Below are 23,340 nucleotides of genomic sequence, written 5' to 3' on the forward strand. Positions count from 1 at the left end.
TTTAAATTAAGGCTAAATTAAATCCTTTAAATAGGATTTTGTGTAACTGTACGGGCCATATATTGTGTAATGTTTTGAATACGTATCTGTTTAAAATAATGGAGGGTGCATTTCTCTCAAGTGTTTGAGGTTTATGTAATTATGGTCCATAAATAAAATACTGAGTTCAGAACTATGTTATCAAAGAACTGCATCCTAGAAGAGAGCAAACCTATGAGACAGCATACTCAAACATATCAAGAGCCTTCATGCATTGAATAACTTATTTTATCAAAAGTAATTTAGGTAATTCCCTTCAATGTTATGTGGCAAGGGTATGACATTGGAAAATCCTTCTACAAATCAACTCAGAGATAGGAACTATAGCAAAACCATGTTGAAATTTTTAAATGTGCTATGTACAAATATTTACAAATTTTACAGAATACAAAGATTTGCCGCATTAATATTTCTTCATATAAGTGTCTTACAGTCTTTGTTTATAACAGCATTAAACAAATAGCAGAAAGAACCTGAGCTTTGTTTTTGCATTGGATCAGATTCAGTCCCTCTCAGCTGAGAACACATTTCCCACTACCCACCATTGGGATGAATGATCAAAAAACAATCCATGTGGTTAACAATAGATTAACAAAGTGCACTGCATTCAAAGACTAATAAAGACGACTATGCTGTTTTCCATTATTTTTCATGATTTGATGACATTGCGCTCCTTAGGCTCCTGTGTTTACTTAAACACATCATCAGTTGTGGTTTCGTGCTTCTTCAAGTATTATGCATAATATATGCTCTTTTTTCAGGATAAAGTTAGTTTCAATATTGAGACAAACAAGATGTTACAAACAAATTCTATTTTTCACTTCTAAAAAGAAATGTCTGAAAACATACAGCTTGTTCCACCTCCCAGTAGTTTGCATTAGAGAGAGCAAAAAGCAGAGCAGCATTTAAAGCATGAAAACTCCAAGGCACCTGCTGAACTCCACAGCAGTCATTTCAGTAGCCAGACTGTGGTGTCATTCAAGTCCTCCATTCAAGATGCACCTACTTAACAAATGCCTAGATATGATTTTCCTGATGTGTTTTGATGGTAGAATTTTAATTTTTAGTCTCTAAACACTTGAATAGATCACCTTACAAATTAGGTTTTTAAGTATTTCGCATAAGAGAAGCAGGTAGAAAGCCTGCTGCTGTAGCTCCTCTTTATATAAATGATCCCTCTAGTTCAGAGGTTGCCTGTGTGATTAAGAGATTGCAGGCGTGAGTCCATAAAATAACTTGAGTACTATTATTCTTATCTGAGAAAGAGAAGCAAGTGCTTAAAATCTCACTGTACTAATGACATATTGCACATTTCATAGTAATAATTTTTGCACTTCTGAAGCGGTGACATGAAACATGATGCATTTATACTAACTATATTGGTTCCGCTAGCGTTATTTATTACATTAGATCATGCAATCTTTTTGTGTTTAAGATGGGGAAACAGGTCATATGTTTATTTGTCTCTGGTTTGTGGCTTGCAGATACTTTCTGTTACCAACAACACAGAATGTGCGAAGCTACTGGAGGAAATCAAATGTGCACACTGCTCACCTCACGCTCAGAATCTATTCCACTCACCTGAGAAAAGGGAAACACCTGAAAGAGAACTAATTCTTCCCTACCTGTGCAAAGACTATTGTAAAGAATTCTATTATACTTGCAGAGGTCATATACCAGGTAAAACCTATAACAAAATTCGGGGCTAAAGAATGTCTTGTTTTGAAATGTTGATATTGCCTGAGCGGTCATAGATCCAGCTCTTCACTAGGTAAAATCCCTATGGATATCCAGTGGATTTTGCCCAAGCAAAGACAGAATATCTCAGGGTCTTCACTGCAGATCTTATGTAGTGAGGTAAATATTTTCAGTGCTTTCTTGCCACCCTCCTATTCAGCTCTCCGTGAAACACAGGATTGTTTGTTGTGGAAGGCACCTGAAACTATTACCTTTGCTGAAATATTAGCATGTTCGTTCAGATCATGTAAACAAGTAGTTGGCCATCCAAAAGACTATTCTAAATAATAGATGGCTTTAAAATGCAAGTAATAAAGGTTGCTGACTGTTTGCTGTAGACTCTAGAAGCTGATGAGTAAAGTGTTTTTTCTGGTTTTGTTACCCTAGAAACTGATGGTTTTTTCCACGGGGTTTAAAGCCCATTGAAATCAAAAAGGGAGCTATTCGATAGACTTCTGTGATCTTTGAATCACTTCCAACATGCTGTTAACAACCAAATTCTTAACTAACCTAACACTTCCTCAGTGTAGTCAGTAGAGTGAGCTGGACATAACCAAAACCAGAATTTGACCTGTGCAGTCACCAAATGTGTGCTATCACTTGTAACTATATCAACAAAATAACCACAGAAGATGGTTCTTTTAGAAATACTGTCTTAATACACTATTATATTAAATAACATCTTTGGTATTCTCAATAGTAAATTATTTATATGTTTAAGACTGTCATTTTTAAACTATGCTTTTTTCCCTGTCCAAACACTACTTATAAATAATGCCACACAGGAGAAAATAATTAAACTGGTTAAGATTTTTTTTTTTTTAAACTAACAACAAAGACTGGAAAAAAGAGTTGATAACAGTATTAAAAATGAATTTGTGAATAGTCTTTTTTGACATATGAGCATAGCTTTGTAATATAATGTAAACATATTTGAGTAAAGGGGATAGTTTAAGTGGACAAGATTTGGAGGAGGGCTTTTTAATTGCGTGTGTACAGTGTGTACTTGTTTTCTCTGAAATCTCAAGAGTGCAGGGATTTTTTGCAGCATTCTTTTATTGACTTGAGAAAACATTTTGAATTTACTTACTTTTTCCCTTTACTGTGGTTTCACATGTATCTCAACCCATTCAAATATGAAAATATTATTATTGTCTTTATAAACTAAGAAATGTTTCTAAGGGTTTCTTAAACCAGCTGTTTCTTGCTCTTTATCACATTCCCCAAAGCAAAGCAGAATAGATCACAGTTGCCAAGACTGCCTGCTGAACAGTGATAACAGATTAGATATTCTAAATGTTTGGCCCATATAAGAAGTCAGCACAAAGACTTTTTTTGACATGAGTTTGTAGCTAGTGTAAATGATTAGCATATTCTGCAGAGCAAGTCCCTCATAGTTGTTTTCTGGAATTCTGTGTTTCTGGGGAAACAATTCGTTTAATTGGAAAAAGTGAAAGAGGTAAAAGGGAGAAAGAAGGAAACGACGGAGGGAGGGAGAGAAAGAAAGGGCTGAGCAGCACAGGAGCTATAGCCACAGGAACCTCACTCCTCACATCAACATATGTGGTGACGAATGACAAATTTATTTTTCTACAAAGTTTGTGTATATGTAAAACTGCTGAAGTGCATCAAGATGTCAAGTGCTTTTTATGACCACCCAGGTTGCCTTGAAAGATAACCAGATGAAAGCATAACTTTAGCACTGGACAGAGCACTGTGCTTTACAGGAAAAGAGCTTACATACTTTAGCGTCAGTTAAAATAAGATTTTTCCTACATCAATCAGAAGCTAATAATCATTCTAAATACTTGTTCTGAAAGTGGGTTGTACTAACAAAAAGTTGTTGCATACTTAGATCCACGAGCAGGGTTAATTTGGCGACTTGACTGGTACATATGGTTGTTGAAACCTATACTACTATTTCCTTTAGGTATTATTTAAGTAAGATTTCAGGTTCCTATTTTTAAGAAGATGGCCTATAGAATTTGAGTATCATTTAATAGTCTTATACATTCTAAAATATAAATAATAAAAAATAACTTACTTGGATTTTCTATTTTACTCGTGAGACCTGTATATCCATAATAATATTTACTGCAAAAGAAAGAAAAAAATAGAAAGTGTGGAAGCTATGTTTTCAGTTTAGCCTGGAGGATTAAACAAAGAATTGAATATTAACAGGCCCCCAAACCCAAGGCTTCTGGCAGTGATTCACTGTACATTTGTTAAAAAGTCAAATAATTACTCTTCCTCCATTAGGGAATGCTAATTGTTTCTGAACACCAATACAAAGGAGTTTAAGGAAATTACTGACTATAAAAATAATTCTATCCCCTAAGTCCTGCACAAATGTGAATTATTAGTGATTTAAGATAGCAAGCATCTTTTCTGGAATTGAAATTTTAGTGGTACATATTAACCAAGAAGGCTGAGTAATTATACATCAGGTTTTTTGATGAGTTAGCTGCAGAAATTCATTTATTGTTCTGTCACTTTTTGCAAAGAGGAAAACTCTAGCAGATCCTTGGTTAAGTCTTTTGAAGACAGCAGTTTGCCCACTGGTTATGACTGTATCAGAACTTTAATTGACTTGTTTAGGAATATTTAAAGAAAATGTGGACCTGATTCTTTATTCAAACAGAATAATAACAATAGCTGTTAGGATCCTATAGATAATGTCACCGCAGGATGGTGTAATGTTTCACAGTCAATGAGATTAGAAATTCCCTGCTTCATCCCAGGTGACTTTTCTCATCTGATCTTTACTAAGAGCCTCTGTTTAAGTGATTCCTGATGGGGACCCTGCAGTTAAGTGACTTAATGAAGTATCTTCAAACAATACGAATTTTAAATTTTCAAAGGTCATAGAATCACAGAATCATTTAGGTTGGAAAAGATGTTTAAGACCACCAAGTCCAACCATAAACCTAGCACTGCCAAGCCTACCACTAAACCGTGTCCCTAAGCACCACATCTACGCGTCATAAATACCTCCAGGGAGGGCAACTCAACCATTTCCCTGGGCAGCCTGTTCCAGTGCTTGACAACCCTTTTGGTGAAGAATTTTTTCTAATAGTCGAGCTAAATCTCCCCTGGAACAACTTGAGGCCACTTCCTTTTGTCCTATCACTTGTTACTTGGGAGAAGAGACAAACACCCACCTGGCTACAACCTCCTTTCAGGTAGTTCCAGAGAGCGATAAGGTCTCCCCTCAGCCTCCTTTTCTCCTGCCTTGTTGGGTCTCCCACTGATTCTTACTCATAAACACTCAACCCTATCGTCACCGTCATCAAGCTCTAGACAGTCAAAACACTCCTTAACATACAGGGCTACCCCACCGCCTCTCCTTCCCTGCCTATCCCTTCTGAAGGGTTTATAGTTGTCCATTGCACCACTACAGTTTTGCGAGTCATCTCACCATGTTTCCGTGATGGCAACAATATCATAGTTTTCCTGCTGCACAATGGCTTCCAGCTCCTCCTGTTCATTGCCTGTGCTGCATGCATTGGTGTAGATGCACTTCAGCTGGGCTATTGATCCCTCCACCTTCGTGGGGGGAGAAGTCCTAATTCTGATGTGACTGTTATCAGGCGCTTCTGCTGTTTCTAACTGTTTCCGTGGTTTCAATAACTGTTGCATCTTCACTGCTACATGGATCTCCATCCAGTACCTCCACTGAGATGGTAGACCAAAGGGCCTTGCTAGCAAACCGTCCCTCAAACATTGGTGTGCCGCCCCCAGGCTTCTCTCTAGCGAGCCTAGTTTTACCCCTTTCTCCCTTCAAATCTAGTTTAAAGCTCTTTCAATGAGCCCTGCTAACTCCTGTGCAAAGATCCTTTTCCCCTGTTGAAAGAGGTGTACCTCGTCTGTCGCCAGCAGGCCTGGTGTTGTGTAGACTGACCCCTGATCAAAAAACCCCAGATTCTGCTGGTTACACTAGGCTCGGAGCCATGTATTGATCCACTGGGTCTGCCTCTTTCTTCCTTCATCATTCCCTGCAACTGGAAGGGTAGAGGAGAACACTACTTGTGCTCCTGATCCCTTACCTAGTCATCCCAAGGCCCTGAAGTCTCTCTTGATTGCCCTCAGTCTTCTTGTTGCGGTTTCATTGCTGCCTACCTGAAAAATCAATAATGGATAACAATAATCTGAGGGCTGTACCAGGGCAGGAACCTTTCTCCTTGCATCTTTAACCTGGGCCCCAGGGAGGCAGCCGCCTTCCCTAAGAAGTGGATCTGGTCTGCATATTGGGCCTTCTGTTCCTCTCAGAAGAGTCTCCTGTAACAGTGGCCTGTCCTTTTTAATTTATGGAAGCGTTTTTGGCACAAGGCATAGGCCGACTTAACCTTGGTGACACCTCCAAGCTAGATGAACCATTGTCCTCATTATTGTTCAGGTCCACTTGCAGCACCTCGTACTTATTATGCCAGGGCACCTGGGAAGGTGGGTTGGTTACAGAGGAGACGCGCCTGCTGCGCCAGGCAGGAACTTGTTGCCATTGCCCCCCATCCCTTAAGTCACCACGTTCAGCCAGGAGGAGAGAGGATAGAGAATCCTCTGTATCATGTGTCCTGTCTACCTGGGCCTGTCCCAGGGATAGTAGAGAAGACTGTCTAATATTTATTGTTAATATAGCTAGTAAAGAAAGGCGTGGCTGATTCTCCCTTTAGGCATGAGCAGAAACTTGATCCATGCCAGATGAAGTGACATATTCTAAAGAACAAACCTGCACCACAGCCATGGTGCATTCTGCCATCCAAGGACATTGGACAGATTTTGAACTACGTGCTCTCCATTATTTTCATTTGAATAAATCGGTTCCAGATGGCTGTGGGTGAATTCAGATCCAGGCCCAAATATGAATCCAACCATTACCAGAAGGGATGCTTGATGTGAATTTTTTAACTCCAAACAGGGGCACCCCAGCCCAAAATGCTGGAAATCATGTAAGAAATTCTGCAGCCCACACAACACTTCCAGAGGTTCTAACACAGTCAACTAATAGTCACAGTCAACATAGTCAACCTGCAGAAAAATAGTAGCGGCTCATAATGTTACTACTGCTAACAAGAACATCAGGGGGATTAACCCTGGCACTGGCTGTGTGCAGGTACATGAAATGTGTAAGTATGAGAAGGGAGCCACTAGTCACTTGAAAACCAGTAGGAAGTGATGTGAGCTACCACTGAACTTACTACATTTTGAAAGAATCAATCTGGAATCACCTCTTTGATTTAGTTTTCACTGAGAGTTGAGAAGAGAGAGGAGAATATGGGTTTTGTGAACAAATTCACAAATGTCAAAAATGCAAATCAGAAAAAAAGAAAAAAAAAAAAACAGGAAAATGTTTCTTTTACACAATACTGAACTGTATGCTCAAAGTCCATAACAGCAGGAATAAAGCAGGTGAGCCTGATTTCCAGATGCTCTCTAAGCCGGTGTAGGTCTACTCAGATGAGTGGGTGATATTCAATCCTGTGTGCAGTACAAACAAGGAAGGAGGTGAATAGGAACTTGACTTGCTGTAAAGACCGGGACAGATGCAACCACAACCTTTGAGTTGTGTATCGAAGAGAAGAGCTGGGGGGGGGGTGGGGGTGGGTAAGCAGGGAATTCAGCGAAGTGGCATTTGGTGAAGGTAGGAGAGGAAGGAAGATAGTGTGAGGAATAACCGACCGCAAATACAAGTGGAGAGAGGAGGTGAGGATCAGCTAAGAGCAGAAGTTTTCCTGTGAAAAGGCTTGAAATCACAACTTATTCCCACAGTTTTTTATAAAGGTGAACACAGAAAGCCTTCACTCTAACTGCCTTAACTGAAAAGTCTGTAGTTTGATTATTGTTTGCAAGACAGAAAGTTTTAAAAGCACAAAAATGCAAGCCTGTGCAAAATCTGACATGTACAACACTTAAACATTATGTTTAATCTTCCTTTGTTATTGCAGTTTTCTGTGTTAACATGGGCACTGCTCTGTCAACACATGCACAACTGGTAGGAAGTTTGTATGATATGTAAATAAAGTAGTAAGGTAGTAAGTACAGAAATTCACACAGGACCAAATGTTGCAGTCCTTACTAGGCATAGTTCTCATAGAGGACAGTGACAGAGCTGTATTTGAATAAACTCAGACTAAGCAAAATGATCTTTTTTTTTTTTTTCCCCTCCAAACAATTCTAGTGCTTGGGGGCACCTGTCAGGGACCATTCAGCACAAATACTGAACAAAATGGCAAATTCTACACCAAAGACCTTACAATCTAAGCGTGATAAAGAAAATATGAAATGGCTACAAGCAGATAGGAGAGTAGAAGCAAATGTTTTTCTAACTGTCTTTAGTGAAGCTGTTAGCATGTTAAATCTAGCATATATAACAGAGTGGTTTGGGTTTTTTTTAAATTACTGTGTGTTTTATAGAACAAAATTCCATCCCTAATACACAGGTGAAACTGTATTTACAGAGGTTACATTCCTTCCAGTAATGCAACATTTTAGCAATTTACAGACTGATTTTCACAGTTTAATTGAAACCCCATTTTTACGAGCATTGCTGAGAAAATGGAACATAAGCCTTATCCTTTGTTGGAACCTGCTGATGAGTTTGCTAAATAGCAAAAGGCAACTGCAGTGCAACGTGTACTTAAGTGCATGATAAAATATTTCATAAGGAAAACGGATTAGTCTTACATATAAGAAAAGGCATTGCATAAGGCATTAGTCAAGTGAGTTTGCATCTGATTGTTACTTGAAATGAACGTGTACCGAGTAAATAATGTGATCATAATATGCTCTCAGTTTTTCTGACTAAAGATAACATTCAAGCCAAGACTAGTTTATCTTTAGTAAATAGTAGCTGGTATACTTGGTAAAGTCTAGAAATTCTTAGAAATTGTACACCTCTAATTTGCCATTGCATTTTCTTGAATGACCCACTGTGGCTAGTGAAATAAATTATTAAAGACAAAACTGTGTATTCTTAAGTCAAATAATTCAACAGCAAGATTTTAGATTACCTTTGATTTTGGCATTATATCTACAAGCCTTGGAATACTACTCCCTGATTGTATCATAGTTCCTTTTCAGTTATTCCACTTGAAATTATATCTCCCATTTTCTCCAAATAACTACTATAAATTAAAACCAGTTCCTCAGAGATGATATTTTCTGAAGCTCCAAATCATGGTAATTAAACTTTTACACCACAACACACTACCATGTGTTTCCAGATATTATTTTATAGAAACCAAAGGCAGGCTTTGTCATGTTATTTTTCCAATATTTTTAAAGGAAGATGCATATGAAAAGAAGTATAGTTGGGTGGGAAAGGCTTTCCACTCCACAAAAATTCTGGGATCTAAAAAATTTTCCTATTCCACATAAGGAAGAAATTGAACTCTTTCGAAATTTTCCATGAAGAAAGCCACAGAGAGACCACCCCAGGATAGCTAATAAAGTCGTTGTTAGGACATTTACTTGGGAAATGGGAGACTTAGGGTCAAACTCTTGCCTGACAGATGAGGGACATTGACCTGAATATTCCTCTTCCTAATGAAACACCCTAATTACAAGACATCGGAGTATAGTGATACGAGGTTTGCTGCCTGTTTCTCTCTTTTTCATTTAGACCAGAAGTTTGAGTTTGGACCAGAAACATCATGTTAACTAAAATTTTGTCAAAACTGATAATGTTTCTGAACAAGCTTTGCTCTTAAGAAACTGGCATTTTGAAACACAGCTGTCCCTGATCAGCTCTTATTGTACGTTGTAAGCCAGTGGTTTTATGGCCAAGATCTATGGATTACTGCATTATTCACAAGTGGTAAAGCCATGCATAAATTAGGCCTCTAATTCCAATTAAGTGCAAATTCTGTGTATCCTATGAGTTATGTCCTGGACTGTAGTACATTCTAACACAGTATGCCAATAATACAAAGAGGAATGAAGGTAACTTAAGACATATTATCTTAACAACTGTTTTAGTAAAATAGTACATGTATAACTAGCCAAATTCTATCATCTTCTTAGATTTAATACAAATGATTAAGAACTGGATAGAAATGACTAGAAGTAGGTTTGTGGACAGAAACAGATATTTTTGCTGTCATTAAACATAGTGTAGTGGCAGAGTTTTTCCTCAAAGGCTCTCATTTTACCAACTCCCTGGGTCTTCGAACTCCTTCCCATTTTAACCTAAAACCTAACAACGACCACTTTTCATCCATGCCAGCTTAACGCCAGCCCCAGTGCAGCATGTGATGTATACCCCTTTTCAGGGGACGGGGGCTGAGGAAGCAGATTTCATGACGGACACTGTGTTCACCCACTCTAAAGCCGGGAGTCAACCAGAGGCCAACTGCATGTCAACGCGGTGCAGTTTTCAGCAGCACTTCTCGCCTTCTGAGACAACTCATTATTCACCTCTCCGACTGATGTCCTTTGCTGCCAGCATTCCAGAAAGTCTTTACAGCATGTCTCTTTACCAAAGTCTTTACTGAAATTCTTACTAGGACAAGTCACTTAAAAAAAAAAAAAAAAGTTAAATGAAAGCTGCTCAAGCTGTTTTACAGCAGATACTACACTTGATTAATAGCGTTAAAATCAGGGAAAAGCGTATCACAGCCTCGACTCTGAACTTTGCCTCTTAATTTTTTAATGAGTGTACTGTAGTGTCATTCTGAATGAATTGGTATTTTTATTTAAGCATACTGAAAGTAAGGTTTAATAGAAATACAGATGAATAAACTAAAAAAAGGTAATTTGTATTTATTCAGAGCAGGCCTTTTTTGCAGATAGCACTTTGTTTAAAATGACTTCTTTTTCCACTCAATATATAATCTATTTAAAGATTAGTTTGATGGCATAAAACTGCAGACATGACAACACACTAAATATTTGTATGCTCTTTTGCATTTTTAAGGTTTTCTCCAAACTACAGCTGATGAGTTTTGCTTTTACTATGCAAGAAAAGATGGTGGTGTATGCTTTCCAGATTTTCCAAGAAAACAAGTGCGAGGGCCAGCTTCTAACTCCCTGGACCACATGGAAGAATATGACAAAGAGGAAGAGATCAGCAGGTTCATAAAGATAAATGCTGTTTAATCTGAAAAAAACCCCTAGCAAAGCCTGTGGTTTTCACAGTGAAACAGCTCAGTGTGTGCTTATGCTCAGCAGCTGTGTTTTCCAGATGTTACTGTTGCTGCTGCTAGTGTACGTCAAAAGAGAAAGTTGCATTAGCTTCAATATTTCAGTACCATTTGATATTTGTGTTGCTGAAAAGGTGTTAGAATCCTGGTTTGATCCACCCTGTGGATCTTGGTCATGGTCCATCCTGTGGATCATACATAGTTCTAGGAAGTCATTTCTACCTGAATTTAATATTATTAAATAACTACAATAAGTTTATTAGTAAAATACTTATTTCATTCATGTATTTTTCATTGTGAAAATAATTAGCTTGTCCCATCATAAGTCATTATTTTAAAATGGGGTTTAGAAGCCAGATTGTCAAATTGCTAGAATTTACTGTTTATTGCACAGTAGAAATTTTGCATTTATAAATTGTTTTCTCTTTTTTTACCAAAATTTTTCTCTCCTATTCCTCTGCATTTCAGGTCTAAGATGAATTAATTTTCTCTTTCTTGTATACAAATCAAATTTTGCTCAAGTGAACTTCAAACTAACCTTCAGTATTATCTGCTTGCATACATTCAAGCAAATAATTTATTCTGGATTGTATAACTGTGTTTTTAACATCACTGCAGAACGATCATTTTATCTTTTAGGGACATTGTTGTGTCATGGTTATGAGAAAAAAGAAATTTCTCGCTATTTTTTAAATTTTTTTTTAGAAAGCACAAGCACAATTGCTTCTGTATTCAGGAGGTTGTGAGTGGACTAAGGCAGCCTGTTGGAGCAGTACATTGTGGGGATGGATCCCATCGCCTCTTTATTCTTGAGAAAGAAGGATATGTGAAGATTTTCAGTCCTGAAGGAGACATACTCAAGGAACCTTTTTTGGATATACACAAGCTTGTTCAAAGTGGAATAAAGGTTGGATTTTTCACTTATCTCTATCTCCTTATATTTTAGCCTGTATATGAGGAAAAAAGTGAAGAAACGTTTTTCAGAAATGATTTTAATTAAAATCATTTAAAAAAGAGTAATGACAGCAGACGCTACAGTTCTATCTGGCAAAGTGGTGAAAACTTCCTTGTTTCAGGAAGGGAAAGCATAGCGTCTTATAATTGTCATCGCATTTTTCTCTTTCCCTTCATTTTTTCCTCACTTTAAATGCAGAAGGAACTATCCAACACCCGCATCCCATGGCATTATCTTTGTATTTTCATCCTTTGGGGTCATTGCCGTCCCGTTGAATTCAGCCGAGTTTTGCTGTGATTCCAGCGGGAGCGAGTTTGGCTCAGGGCCTCCCCTGACCCATGGGTGCTCAGTGATGCTCCAGAAGCTGGACACGGCGGGGCCTGGGAGTGCTGGGGGACCTTCGGGAGAGGGGCAGCGGTGCTCACTCCCTCTTGGCTCAACCTCAGATGTGGCACAAGCTGCCCTTGGAGGGAGGCTGCTTTAAAACGGCCTGTATTTGAGATGCGTGGAAAAAGTGACTGACCCTCTAAATTTAGGCACGTGGGTGGGTTGGTACAAAACAGCTGTCGTTGTGTTTAATGGGAAGGGTTTCATGGTCAGGGGAGTGAACGGGCAATGGTGGGAATACATTGGAGGGTGGAGGTAAGAAATTGTAGCTAGGTATGGGATAAGTACTACTAGAAAACTCGTTAAGTCTATTGGAGGTTATTTCGCTCTGGAAATGTTTCAAGCGTTGTTCCACATTCTTTCTTGTCACATTTTAGAGTGCTAATGAAAGTAAAATCCAGATATGTAACGCAAATTTAAACTGCAATTAGATTTTGTCTAGAACAGTCAGGACTATATATCATAAAGCCTTAAAGTATATTGACATACTCTTGACAAAGTAATCTTAAATAATAATTGTGACAAACTACATCAGTGATTTAAAATGCATAGCACATGTTAACTCATCATTTTGTGTTTCAGCTATAAGGGAAATAAGCCAATTTAAGACAGTCTTTTCTGAGAGGATTTCTCAGAGGTTTCTGGTTTGTGTTGAAAGAGAGAGAGAAATGAAATGTGACACCTTTTTCAGGAAAAGAACCAATTTATATGATTCTGTGATTTCCTGAACACCTCCATTTCTGCCTCTGTATGTAACCATTATGTTCAAGATACCAAAACATAAAAGACTTATCAGGGGTATTTTTGAACATCAACATAAGGCTGTTTCATATTTGTTAACTGAAGATTCTGATAGTTTTAACTTGTGAAAAACTGACACTGAAACTTTTCACGGAACTGCTATCGGTCCCAAACAAACCTTCCTCGAGGAAACTTTTATAGCTGGAACTTAGAGGCAAGGCTAAATGGAAAACTGATTTTTCCATGCCTCCGAATAGGCAATAGCCTGTCGATAAGACTCAACAGCTACCTTCAGACTCAGATTCAACTTTTAGTTCTGTTTTAAATCAGTGACCTGATCTTTTTAGTCTTCACTACCCTAACCATCATATAATACTCTAAACTCTGTTTCAACTATAACATTTTGTATAAATAATTTGATGTTCTCTAAGCTAGAAAGTCTAATTGAATTCCCTGAGACAACAGTTCAGTGACTGGGGATAATTGTATTGCAGTATTTAATGCAGGCTGCCAAAAACGGAGGCTTTAAGTACTTCATAGGTAAGGAGAAAGGGAATGTGCCTAGAAGCAATTCTCCAGCCCTTAAACAGAAAGGGAAAAGTACAAGAATTTGAGGAATGAGTACATTATATAAAATAATAAATTAATAGAATAAAATAAACCCCACATAATCCAAATGGTGGTTTTAAAACAAGGGTTCTTAAACATTTTTGTGTTTATCCCCTGCAGTCTCATTCTTATAATCATTGTCCATGGCCCTTTACCTACAAGGATGCAACATCACTGTGACAACGGTAGCAATTATTCCATCAAAATACTACTCGAAGGGTATTTGATTTTACTTACCTGTTATATGCTTTAAAACTAGAAATCAGTAATGGAGAATACTACATGGATAGACAATTTTCCAGCAGGCAGTGCAGATAGTGTACAGGCAGCAATTAAAAAAACCCAATGATCTAAAATACCGCACCCACATGCAAAGTGTGAGAATCACTGAATGTGTCCTCTGTGCCTACTCAAGAAATGCTTATAGTGTAAGGTGGATTAATTTCTATGAATACATTTTGCTTGACATGCCAGATTGTTTTCATACAATGGTGTAAGTGAAAAAGTAAAATGAAATCAGTGAATGTTTAGTCATCCGTGATCAAACTTAGGCCCACATGTTCCAGTGAAGTGTTTTGCCAAGGTAACATGTTACCTTGTTTGAGTTCTGTGTTCATTTACACAGACTCATGATATAATGTTATTCTTGAATTAACATACTGACTCTTCATTGAAGTAAACAAAAACTGTTCACCTCTTTTCCAACCTTGGAGCAACAGTAGCAAGCAAAGGCAAACCATTCTTTTTCCGAAAAATAAGTGTGAAAATTTTTTCTCTTATACCCAAGTGTCTGAAAATAGTTTCTGTTAGTTTTTTGTCTGTATCTGAAATACAAACAAATACTTAACTCTAGTGACAATAGTAAAAATATTTTTTCAAACTTTTATAGATATATGCTGTATCCAGTAAATAACAATAATAGTAATGATTATGCAGCTGTGGTTGAATGAAAGGTAATTTAAATTGATGCCTCTGAAAAGCATTTTGGACAGCTATATCAATAAGATATTTTTAATGTTGATAGATGGAGTAAAATAGTGGTTGTTGATTTTATCTTCTTTTTCTAATGTAAAGAGGAAATTTAGAAGTGATGAAATCGTTATATTGTCACAAAGCAGCAAATCTGTTGCATAATGATTTTCCAAAGAATATACTTAAAACTACCGTGAGGCTTATATAACCAGGAAACAGAAATTACTTATTTCCTTCATAAAAATAACCCTGGACTTTAGTTCTGATCTCACTAACATCATTTCGTTCATCACAGCACTGGCAGTCAGATGAGGAGGAAAGCAATATACAAAACCAGAGGAAGAGAGGTGACTGCATTATATAGCAATCAACCATGATATACCCTCGTAAAAAGATGCTGGTTGGTTCTTCTAATGGCACTAATGGTCCCTGTGTTGATGAAATTCATTTGGAGCCCCTAACGTTGCTGTGAGTGAGCTTGTAGGGCTTCTTCACTGGTCCTGCTAACCTCAGCACATAAAGAGGATTATTTGCAGTTCCTTCTTGTTGGTCACTCCTGTGAAGGTCTGTGGATATAAATGGAAATTAAGTAAGAAGCATGGTACAACCTGATGCATATGTTTTATTGGTCCATTGGCTTTTAATGTTCATTGAAGTCATTGAGATCTCTGCTTGAAAATTGTTGCTGCAGTAAAATCTCCTGACAGTTGTATGATTTAGTTTTAAGGAGTTCAAATGAAAGAGAAGTGATAATTTTATATGTTGCCAGTATCTCAGAAGGAATTAGCATAAGCATGTAGAAGTATTTCACAACAGAGAGAGATGCCATGAATGGATGATGGTAGCTTGTGCTTCCTGGAGGCCCTACTCAAGAGAAAATTAGATGCAGGATTCCTGAAGATTAAAAAAAAAAAAAAAAAAAGAAGAAGAAGAAGAAGAAGAAGAAAAAGCTCTGAAGAGCTTAAGAAACAATTTTTCTCTGCATATCTCCCAATTTCTAATCCTCTTTGATAGCACAGTTAGCAGGAATACTTTTTTGATCTTCTCTTTTTCAACTTGGTTGTCGGAAGCCATGAATTGGTCTTGATGTAGAAGTTGCTAATTCAACATCTGTGTCCCTCTCCAATGAATTTTATGTCACACTGTCCACATATGTATTGTAGTATGTGTGGATAGATTGGGCACTTGGCCAAGTCCCTCCTGTCAGCCTTTTCTTCCCTATCTCAAGAATGTGGTGAAAAGAAGGAAGCTGTGCACCTCAGTCTTGCCTCAAAGTTAAGGACATGAGTGAGACATGCACCTCTAGCTCGAATCGAGGACATGCACCTGGGCTCAACTAGTTAGGAATATCTAGCCCAGTGTAGTGCAGAAAATGCTGATTCCATCACCTGTGCCCATTAATATTACAAAGTACCCTGAGTATGTGGTATGTATGCAGAAGAAAAGAATAAGCATTTACCAGAAAAAAGCCCTAACAGTCCTCTTCCCTGTTGTCCATTATGTTGTGGTGAAGAGAGTTGTTAGTTACAGAGCAACATTTTATGGTTGTTCCTTCAAAGTTATGTAGCAAAGACAATTTTTAAATGAAAATATTAGTACTTGTTTTTTCTTTCGAACTGATTTTCACTACTAATACTTTCTTTTAGTTTTAAACTATTGCCAAGTAGAAGAGAGGTGGAAAGTTTGAATGAGAAGCTATTGAACTAACAATGGTAATATTTTGATTTCACTAGCGTTTAAGGAGACCTTAATCTATTATCAAGAAAAAATACTCCTGATGTATCTGAATCTATTGTCAAAAAGTTAGGCAAAATAATTAAATAATTTAAAAGTATCAGGCAAATAGGATTTTACCTCATAATGCACTCAGCAGAAAAAAAAAAAAAGGATCAAAACATTCTAAATACTTAAATTTAATGATTTATTGAGATGTAGCAGTGCTGAATATATTATTATTACAAGATCAGTTATTATTATTATATTATTATATTATTATTACAAGTTAGATTGTATCTAACTTTTAAGGAAAAATACTGAATGCTGTAGCAGTTCTCTGAATTTCCTTACTCCTGCGACTGTATTTTATCTTATTAACTGTATTATTTCCTAAGATTTGGAAACCTTTAGATAAGTAGCAGCCACCATAAAATGTAGCACAACCTATTACATCAATTTTCACTCACTCTCTTGTCTCCTGAGCCCAATAACATGAATTGGTCTAAAATATATTGGTCTAAAATGTATTGCTCAGAAGGGAAGGCATCAAGGTATGATTTGGCAACAACAAAAAAGGAAGAGCCTACCACTTCTCTTGGGAGTTAAATGCTATAATCACCTCTCAAAATACTTCCTGAAAAGCTAAGTAGCTCTAGGGCTGCAACTGTTAGTCCTTAAATCATTTTTGCGGTCCTTCCCTACAATCATTCAACTGTCTCAACATCCTTTTAAAATGAAGGACCTCGGAACTGTACAAAGTAGCCAAGTTTACATCTTACTACTGCCAATGGTAAAATCAAGTCCCTGTAGTTACATGGTCGTTTTCTACTTATAAATCCACAGACTGAATTAGCTCTTTAGGTATGGAATTGCAGTTGGTCTTCATGTTCAGTTGCTTGTCATCTCTGATCCTTAAGTTATTTTCAGTTTATTGCTACTCTTTTGATTGTGACCAAGCTCTGGTGTAGCTCTGGTATCTGCTGACTACAGGGTCATAAATTGTGCAACCAGTGAGAACGGCTGCATTCCATTGCACTTTGCCTCACACAATGCCTAGAGTAGAAACCCCTAGAAAATAGGTATCATTAAAACTGCCCTTACGGAATTACCACTTGTTCTTGTATAGAGATTTTTTTTGTTTGTTTTTTGAGCTTGTAATAAAATATTCTTAGTACATCTCATGGGAACACTGTGATAAAGGGCAAAGCCTATGAGGAAGGAAAGGGCAGGGGAGGGAAGGGAAGAGGGACAGCAAATCTCAGTGAAATGGTATTGGAGATCACTGTTAAGAATATATGAGTTAGAATCCTTGACCTCCTTCTTCTCTACTCTAAGACTATGGTTTTCCTTGTCAGAAACAAATTTTAACAGAAACTTCCCCTAATGCGTAAGCCATAATCATCTTTTTATTTCATCTTAATTTCAAACTAATCAGTAAGACTAGTTTTATATGGGTTTTTTCAATTCCCAAAGTTTTTAAAATGCTATATTCCTATATAAATTCCTTGTAAATATTTTTACAGCCAATTCTCTTTGCAGGGAAAAAATACAGAAATATCTTACAACAATTATTTTAAGTGTATGCTCAGTGAATGTCCAAGTAATAGTCTTAAGAAGAGTTAAAAATTATATTCTTTACTGTATGTTGGTTAGTTTTTATATCAGAGCAGTAGTACTTTCAGTCCTGTGAAGTCTTACTCATGAGTGATCCAGTGATTCAGGTAGGACTCTTCTGTGATGCCATGAAGAGTGCTGTGGCACATATGCAGTAGACCCATTTTCCACCCATAACAATTCCTTTATTCAGTGTAAGACTATCAAAGTAGACTGTCAGGTATTAAATATGCTAACTGTGCTGCCATGAGCCAATTATTCCAGAGCTTCTCAGAGCTTCTCAGGGTCAAATGAGCACCTTGTCACCATAGGCACCTTTTTGCAGGAATGCAGGATTAGTAGTGAAACTTGCCTTCGTGTTTGTATCACGACATAACATTTAATCACATGAATACGTATTACTCATATCATTCAATATAAAATACAAATTTAAAAGATTGAAAAAAATACCACTACCTTCAGCACTGGCACAGCATGTTTCAGGGAGTTTATAATAGGTTGTGCAACCTTTTCAGTGAGGAGTGCTGCTACAGAAAGCTACAATAAACCAGTGATAAAAGCTATTTAAAACTCAGTGTGTGAATAGAATCAGATTGTCTGTGGTATTTGCTGAATTGTATGTTCAGTTCTATCATTGATAAAACTTCTCACATATTCCTCTTGACAGTGGATATGTACATTTGTTTTTGCATCACGTTGATGTACAGACCTAAGTTAACACATACACTGTCCATCAATACCCACAGGATTTATGTTACTGACAAAAGATCCACGATTCACACAGTTCATGCTAATCCTTCCATCCAAGTCCAGTAATTTCAATCAATTTATTTTCTGAATTCTTACACGGATGAGGGTGAAATCATTGAACTTTCTTGGACTTCTTCTTCTTTGCCTTGACATCACAGAGCAAGCTGGGCTGTCCTCCACTAAGCACTAGTTTATACTGTTGGCAAAGGCTATCTTTTGTTCTCTGTTCCATAGAAAGCCAAACTTATAGTGGCTACTAAATTTGTGACCAATTACTCCCATACAGGGTATTATTTTGATGGATGGAAAGGCGAGCAATGGAAGGATGTACTTCTCTCCAGGTTTTAAGACTAAATGTCTTCCTTCTTCAACCTAACGGGCCTGCAGCTCTTCAGAGTTACTCAGAAACATTGTCTATGAAAACTGGAAATTGTCTATGTCTGGAAAGTAAGCCCTCTTTGTTCTACCAGACCAAGCTCCCATCCATCTATGAAGAATAGGGATAGTCCTCTAAAATAACAATGTTAGAGTATAGAATATGACATATATCCTGTTATGAACATGTAAGATATCACTTTCACTTCATTCTACAATTAATTCCACCGATGCGGAGTGTAAATTCTAATTGCTGTCTTGCTCCTGTACTTCTTAGGCTAATTCAATGGTAAGTCCATTTAAGATATCTGCATAGGTCCAGGCAGAGTGGCAAGAGGAATAAGATTATTGGCATATAACAGTGATATATTTTGGGGTATTCTTTGGTGTCCTGGAACTCTTCTTTCAGAATATGAAAGGGCAGACTCTTTGGTGAGAAGCTGAAATGCCACATTGTCTATGTTGTTGCAAAAATGACAAGGCAACCAATATACACCTCAGCTTTCCCCTGGAGATTGCAGAGAGGGAAGTGATGAAGACTATTCTTCAGCAGAGGACTTACATGTGAAGTCATGTGGGGTCACAGGACACTCATTCAAGAGGTCAGAAGAGCTGCAGTCAGGCTTGTAGCACAACAGACATCATTTCTGAGGCCACACCTCACCTGTGATGTGCCCACTAGGAATCGCAATTAATTGGTTTTAAGTGTCTTGATGTAATTGGGGCAGAAACCTAGGAAAGAAATAATGGCTAAGGTGTACAAATGGCCTAATGTGAAAGTACAGGACGTTTTAAAAATAAACCAAGTAGAATGTCCTTGTTTGTAATGACCTTAAACATTAATGAAATAGACACAATGCACACAGCACAACAACCTGCATGAGAATTCAGCGTTCTTCATGAAAAGGAAGATTTTTTTTCTTCATTAGTGATAAGTTCTTTATGATTTTTGAGAGGGTGATAATACTTTTGTGAGGACTTAATATACTTGAACTGTATTCAGAAACTGTAAAATACAATCAATATTTTATCCGAGGACTGTATAATGACAGTGAAATGTGCCTGGATTTGCAGGCCTCCATTTGCAGATTTTGGTTCTAATCCTAAAAGGGACACAACAGTCCTTTGAAAGAGGCTATATCTTACCACCATACAGTTCTGTTGCTTGCACAGAAAATAAAGATTCTTACAATTCTGAAAAGCATGCGCCAAAATCTCTAGAGGCCTCTATTTTTGTGTAAGAGACTGCACCAGATAACCATACCCGAGCTAGCAATTGTGGAACAGTGCAGTGACTCTCAGGTTGTAAGCTGACCAGATGAAGAATTGCCAGTTTATTCTAAGGAAATTTGAATCAACAAAACATAATAGTTTCTGTTGATTTTGGGTAGCGTGTCTTAGATTTGAGGAGCTGAGAGGGGAAAGAAGATAATACTTTATCATTTTACATGCACATGTGTAGATTTTAATGTTCTGTGTTTCCTTGAGAGGAATCCCATGGTGCCAATTAACCTAACTTATTCCAAAACAATTCTCTGTTTGGAAAGAATAATTTTCATTGTGGGTGTTCCATGAAATTGTATGCCTCATACCCTGTTATTACTGAGATGTGTGCAGTGCAATTGAGAATGCCAGTTTCTTTTCCATGCACTCTATAGATTATAGCTGTATCCCACACACAGTGCTAGATAATCCCTACTTTAATTTTGTTATGTGTACAAATCCTTTTTGAACATTTAGCTGTTTTAAAAATGTAAAAATCCATCGTCTTCTGAAACTGCATTTGTTAAAACCAAAAGCTGAATTTAGAAGTGATCAAAACCAATGAATAACATGGTAATTATCTAATTAAAAGGAAATTATTGCGTTTGCTGAAATATAACAGGCAGATCATGATATCCAAGACAAAATGGCAAAGAAGGAATAAAATTACACAGAAAATTCCATGGTTTTTAGCCAACACAGTTTCAACCACATGTTTTTCTTTAATGGGAGGAGGTTTAACAGTCCACTAAGGCTCCAAGATTCATCATCCCTTCAAGGTCTTGGACACCCCAAAATCTGTAATGAGGTCCTAGAATACTTCAGGGAACCCATGAAGTACTGGAGCTCTCAAAAACAGTACCGTGTCCTTGAGACTTCTTCTATGTACTTTCCTGTCCATCCTAGCTATGTGATTTCCTCTGGTATTATATCCCTTGTACTATGCCATACAGAAAATGGGTCATGTCTTTGTCTTGAAAGAGACTAAAAATTGAATAACAGAAATATTTTCATAGTTTATACAGCCCAACTGCTATTCCTACATATACTTCCCCCAGATGCCACAGAACAATTTTCCTCTATATCCTCTTACACACATTTTTTCACAAGCTCTTAAGTCCTATTCCTTAGACAGGATCAGCAAGTTGGATTGAGGGAGGAACACTTCCTCCAAAGGAGCACTGGTATATTATCATGTTTTCCACCCATTTTATCCCCTTTGCAGTTAAAATTGGACAAATGATCTGTCCCTAATTTAATGGTTTATATATAATTTTAGTTTTAAAATCCAGTCATAATTAATTTTCCCATTACCGAAAAAAAACCCCAACCTCCAAAAGATGAAACCACTTAGTAGCTGACACTTACTTTTGTTCACTGTCAGTGTCTGCCTGCATTCTCATATTGCTGGAATTTTTAAAGAAATTATTCCATAAATCTCAATAAAGTAATATTCTCTCTTAGATTTAATTTGGAAAATGGAATATACAATCTGTGGGAGAGAGGTCTGCAAAATACTTTCAACCATTTGTTTTTAATTTACAGCAGATACTTTTTAAAACCTTGATCTATCTTCACTGGCATTGAATCGCAATCCCTACAGCTGAATTGCAACAACTTTAATTTATGTAATAATCGTTATTTTTATGCTAACTGAATGCCTTGAAAAGAAATAAAAGAGGGAGTAAATCACAAAAAACTTTTATATTTTTGACATTCCTAAAAATTCTGTGAATCCCTATCAGCTAAATTCTCAGTCACTGTAACAGCCCAGAGACAACATATCAGAAGTGCTAGTAGATGAATGGATCTGCGTCACACTGAAGTGTGAAGAAGAGGAGAATTTTTTTTTATATCAAACTACATAAGAAAAGTACTTACTTAAAGTTTAAGTATCCATATAATTTTTTGGAAGTGTGATCAATTTTCATGAGGAACCACATTAGAAGGAAATTAGCTCCTCTCGGGACATCACATCAAGCTCTTCCTTAAAGAAAACACATACCTTTCCATTACAAATGGAAGGCTTAATTGTGACTAATGAATTTAAAATAATATTGTACACCTCATAGGAGTCAAGTTGAAGACGTAACTAAGCACTATTGACTCTCCTTATCAAGTATCAGAGAATGTTTTAGGTATGCTTGCACTAAGTCTTGAACACTTTAAAGATCTACTCAAATAAATAGAATTTCAGATTAGAAGAAAGGCAATGCAAAATGTTGGCACTTCCATTACTGCTAGTTTCCTCCCACATAATTGCCTTCCCGGATATCACAGGACACTATTGCTACAGTGACTTTTTGAGGGAAAGAGCAAAAAGTTAGTGGTCTCAGACAAGCATGTGTGTGCATGTGTAAATAAGTCAGTAAGATCAAATGAAACTTAACAAGCCACCTATGAGATTACTCAAATTTGCCGCTACAGTTACTTACAGATCACAGCCTGGCCAAATACTGTGAAGTTCCAAATGTCACGTCAAACGTTTGAGGCAACAGACTAATCCAAAAGTAGAGAATATTAGGAAACTGTCTAAAAGAAACTATCAAACCTCTGTCAGATTTTACCCCCTCCAGTAGGTTGCCCTTTACTGGGACAAATCAAAACTATTTCTCAGCCAGTATCCATGTCTCTCCAAAGGTCTGTGGGGCTGGGAAGACCACAGATAAAATTGGATCAAACCCTTTATTTATGAACACTTGGTAAAAAAATGTGTAATCAATTACTTAATTTAAAAGTAATTTCAGTTCTTGCAGCAGAAGCATTCAAAACTGTATTTTTGCTGTAGTTTAATGAGTTAGTATTTTGCAAGTTGCAACACTCTGCACTGCTTGTAGAGATACATTCTCTTTACAAATTATATGGACCTTTTAATAATTTCACACTTGAAATAGTATGTTAAATATGTATGTGGCACAAATAAAAGAACAAAAAGAACATAGTTCAATACAATTCATATAATCCTCTATTTTGTATAAAATGTATACACATTTTATCAATGTGTATAAATTTTATTATGTTTGACTATCTGCATAAATATTTCAA

At 37.0% G+C, this 23,340-nt stretch overlaps 1 protein-coding gene and 1 long non-coding RNA gene across 3 annotated transcripts in view; one reads left to right on the forward strand and one right to left on the reverse strand.

Moving 5' to 3' along the window:
- The window catches only part of LOC142601672 (uncharacterized), a 264,842-nt gene that overhangs the window by 178,178 nt on the left and 63,324 nt on the right, over positions 1–23,340 (reverse strand). The window lies entirely within an intron of this gene.
- HHIP (hedgehog interacting protein) overlaps positions 1–23,340 on the forward strand; it is a 78,155-nt gene that overhangs the window by 6,380 nt on the left and 48,435 nt on the right. For both annotated transcript variants that reach the window (XM_075751218.1, XM_075751217.1), the window contains exons 2-4: positions 1,524–1,719; positions 10,688–10,844; positions 11,619–11,820. In XM_075751218.1, coding sequence (XP_075607333.1) covers positions 1,524–1,719; positions 10,688–10,844; positions 11,619–11,820 — 555 coding nt within the window. The remainder of the gene's footprint in view (positions 1–1,523; positions 1,720–10,687; positions 10,845–11,618; positions 11,821–23,340) is intronic.

The sequence above is a fragment of the Balearica regulorum genome, chromosome 4 (genome assembly GCF_011004875.1).
Source record: "Balearica regulorum gibbericeps isolate bBalReg1 chromosome 4, bBalReg1.pri, whole genome shotgun sequence".
NCBI lineage: Eukaryota > Metazoa > Chordata > Aves > Gruiformes > Gruidae > Balearica > Balearica regulorum.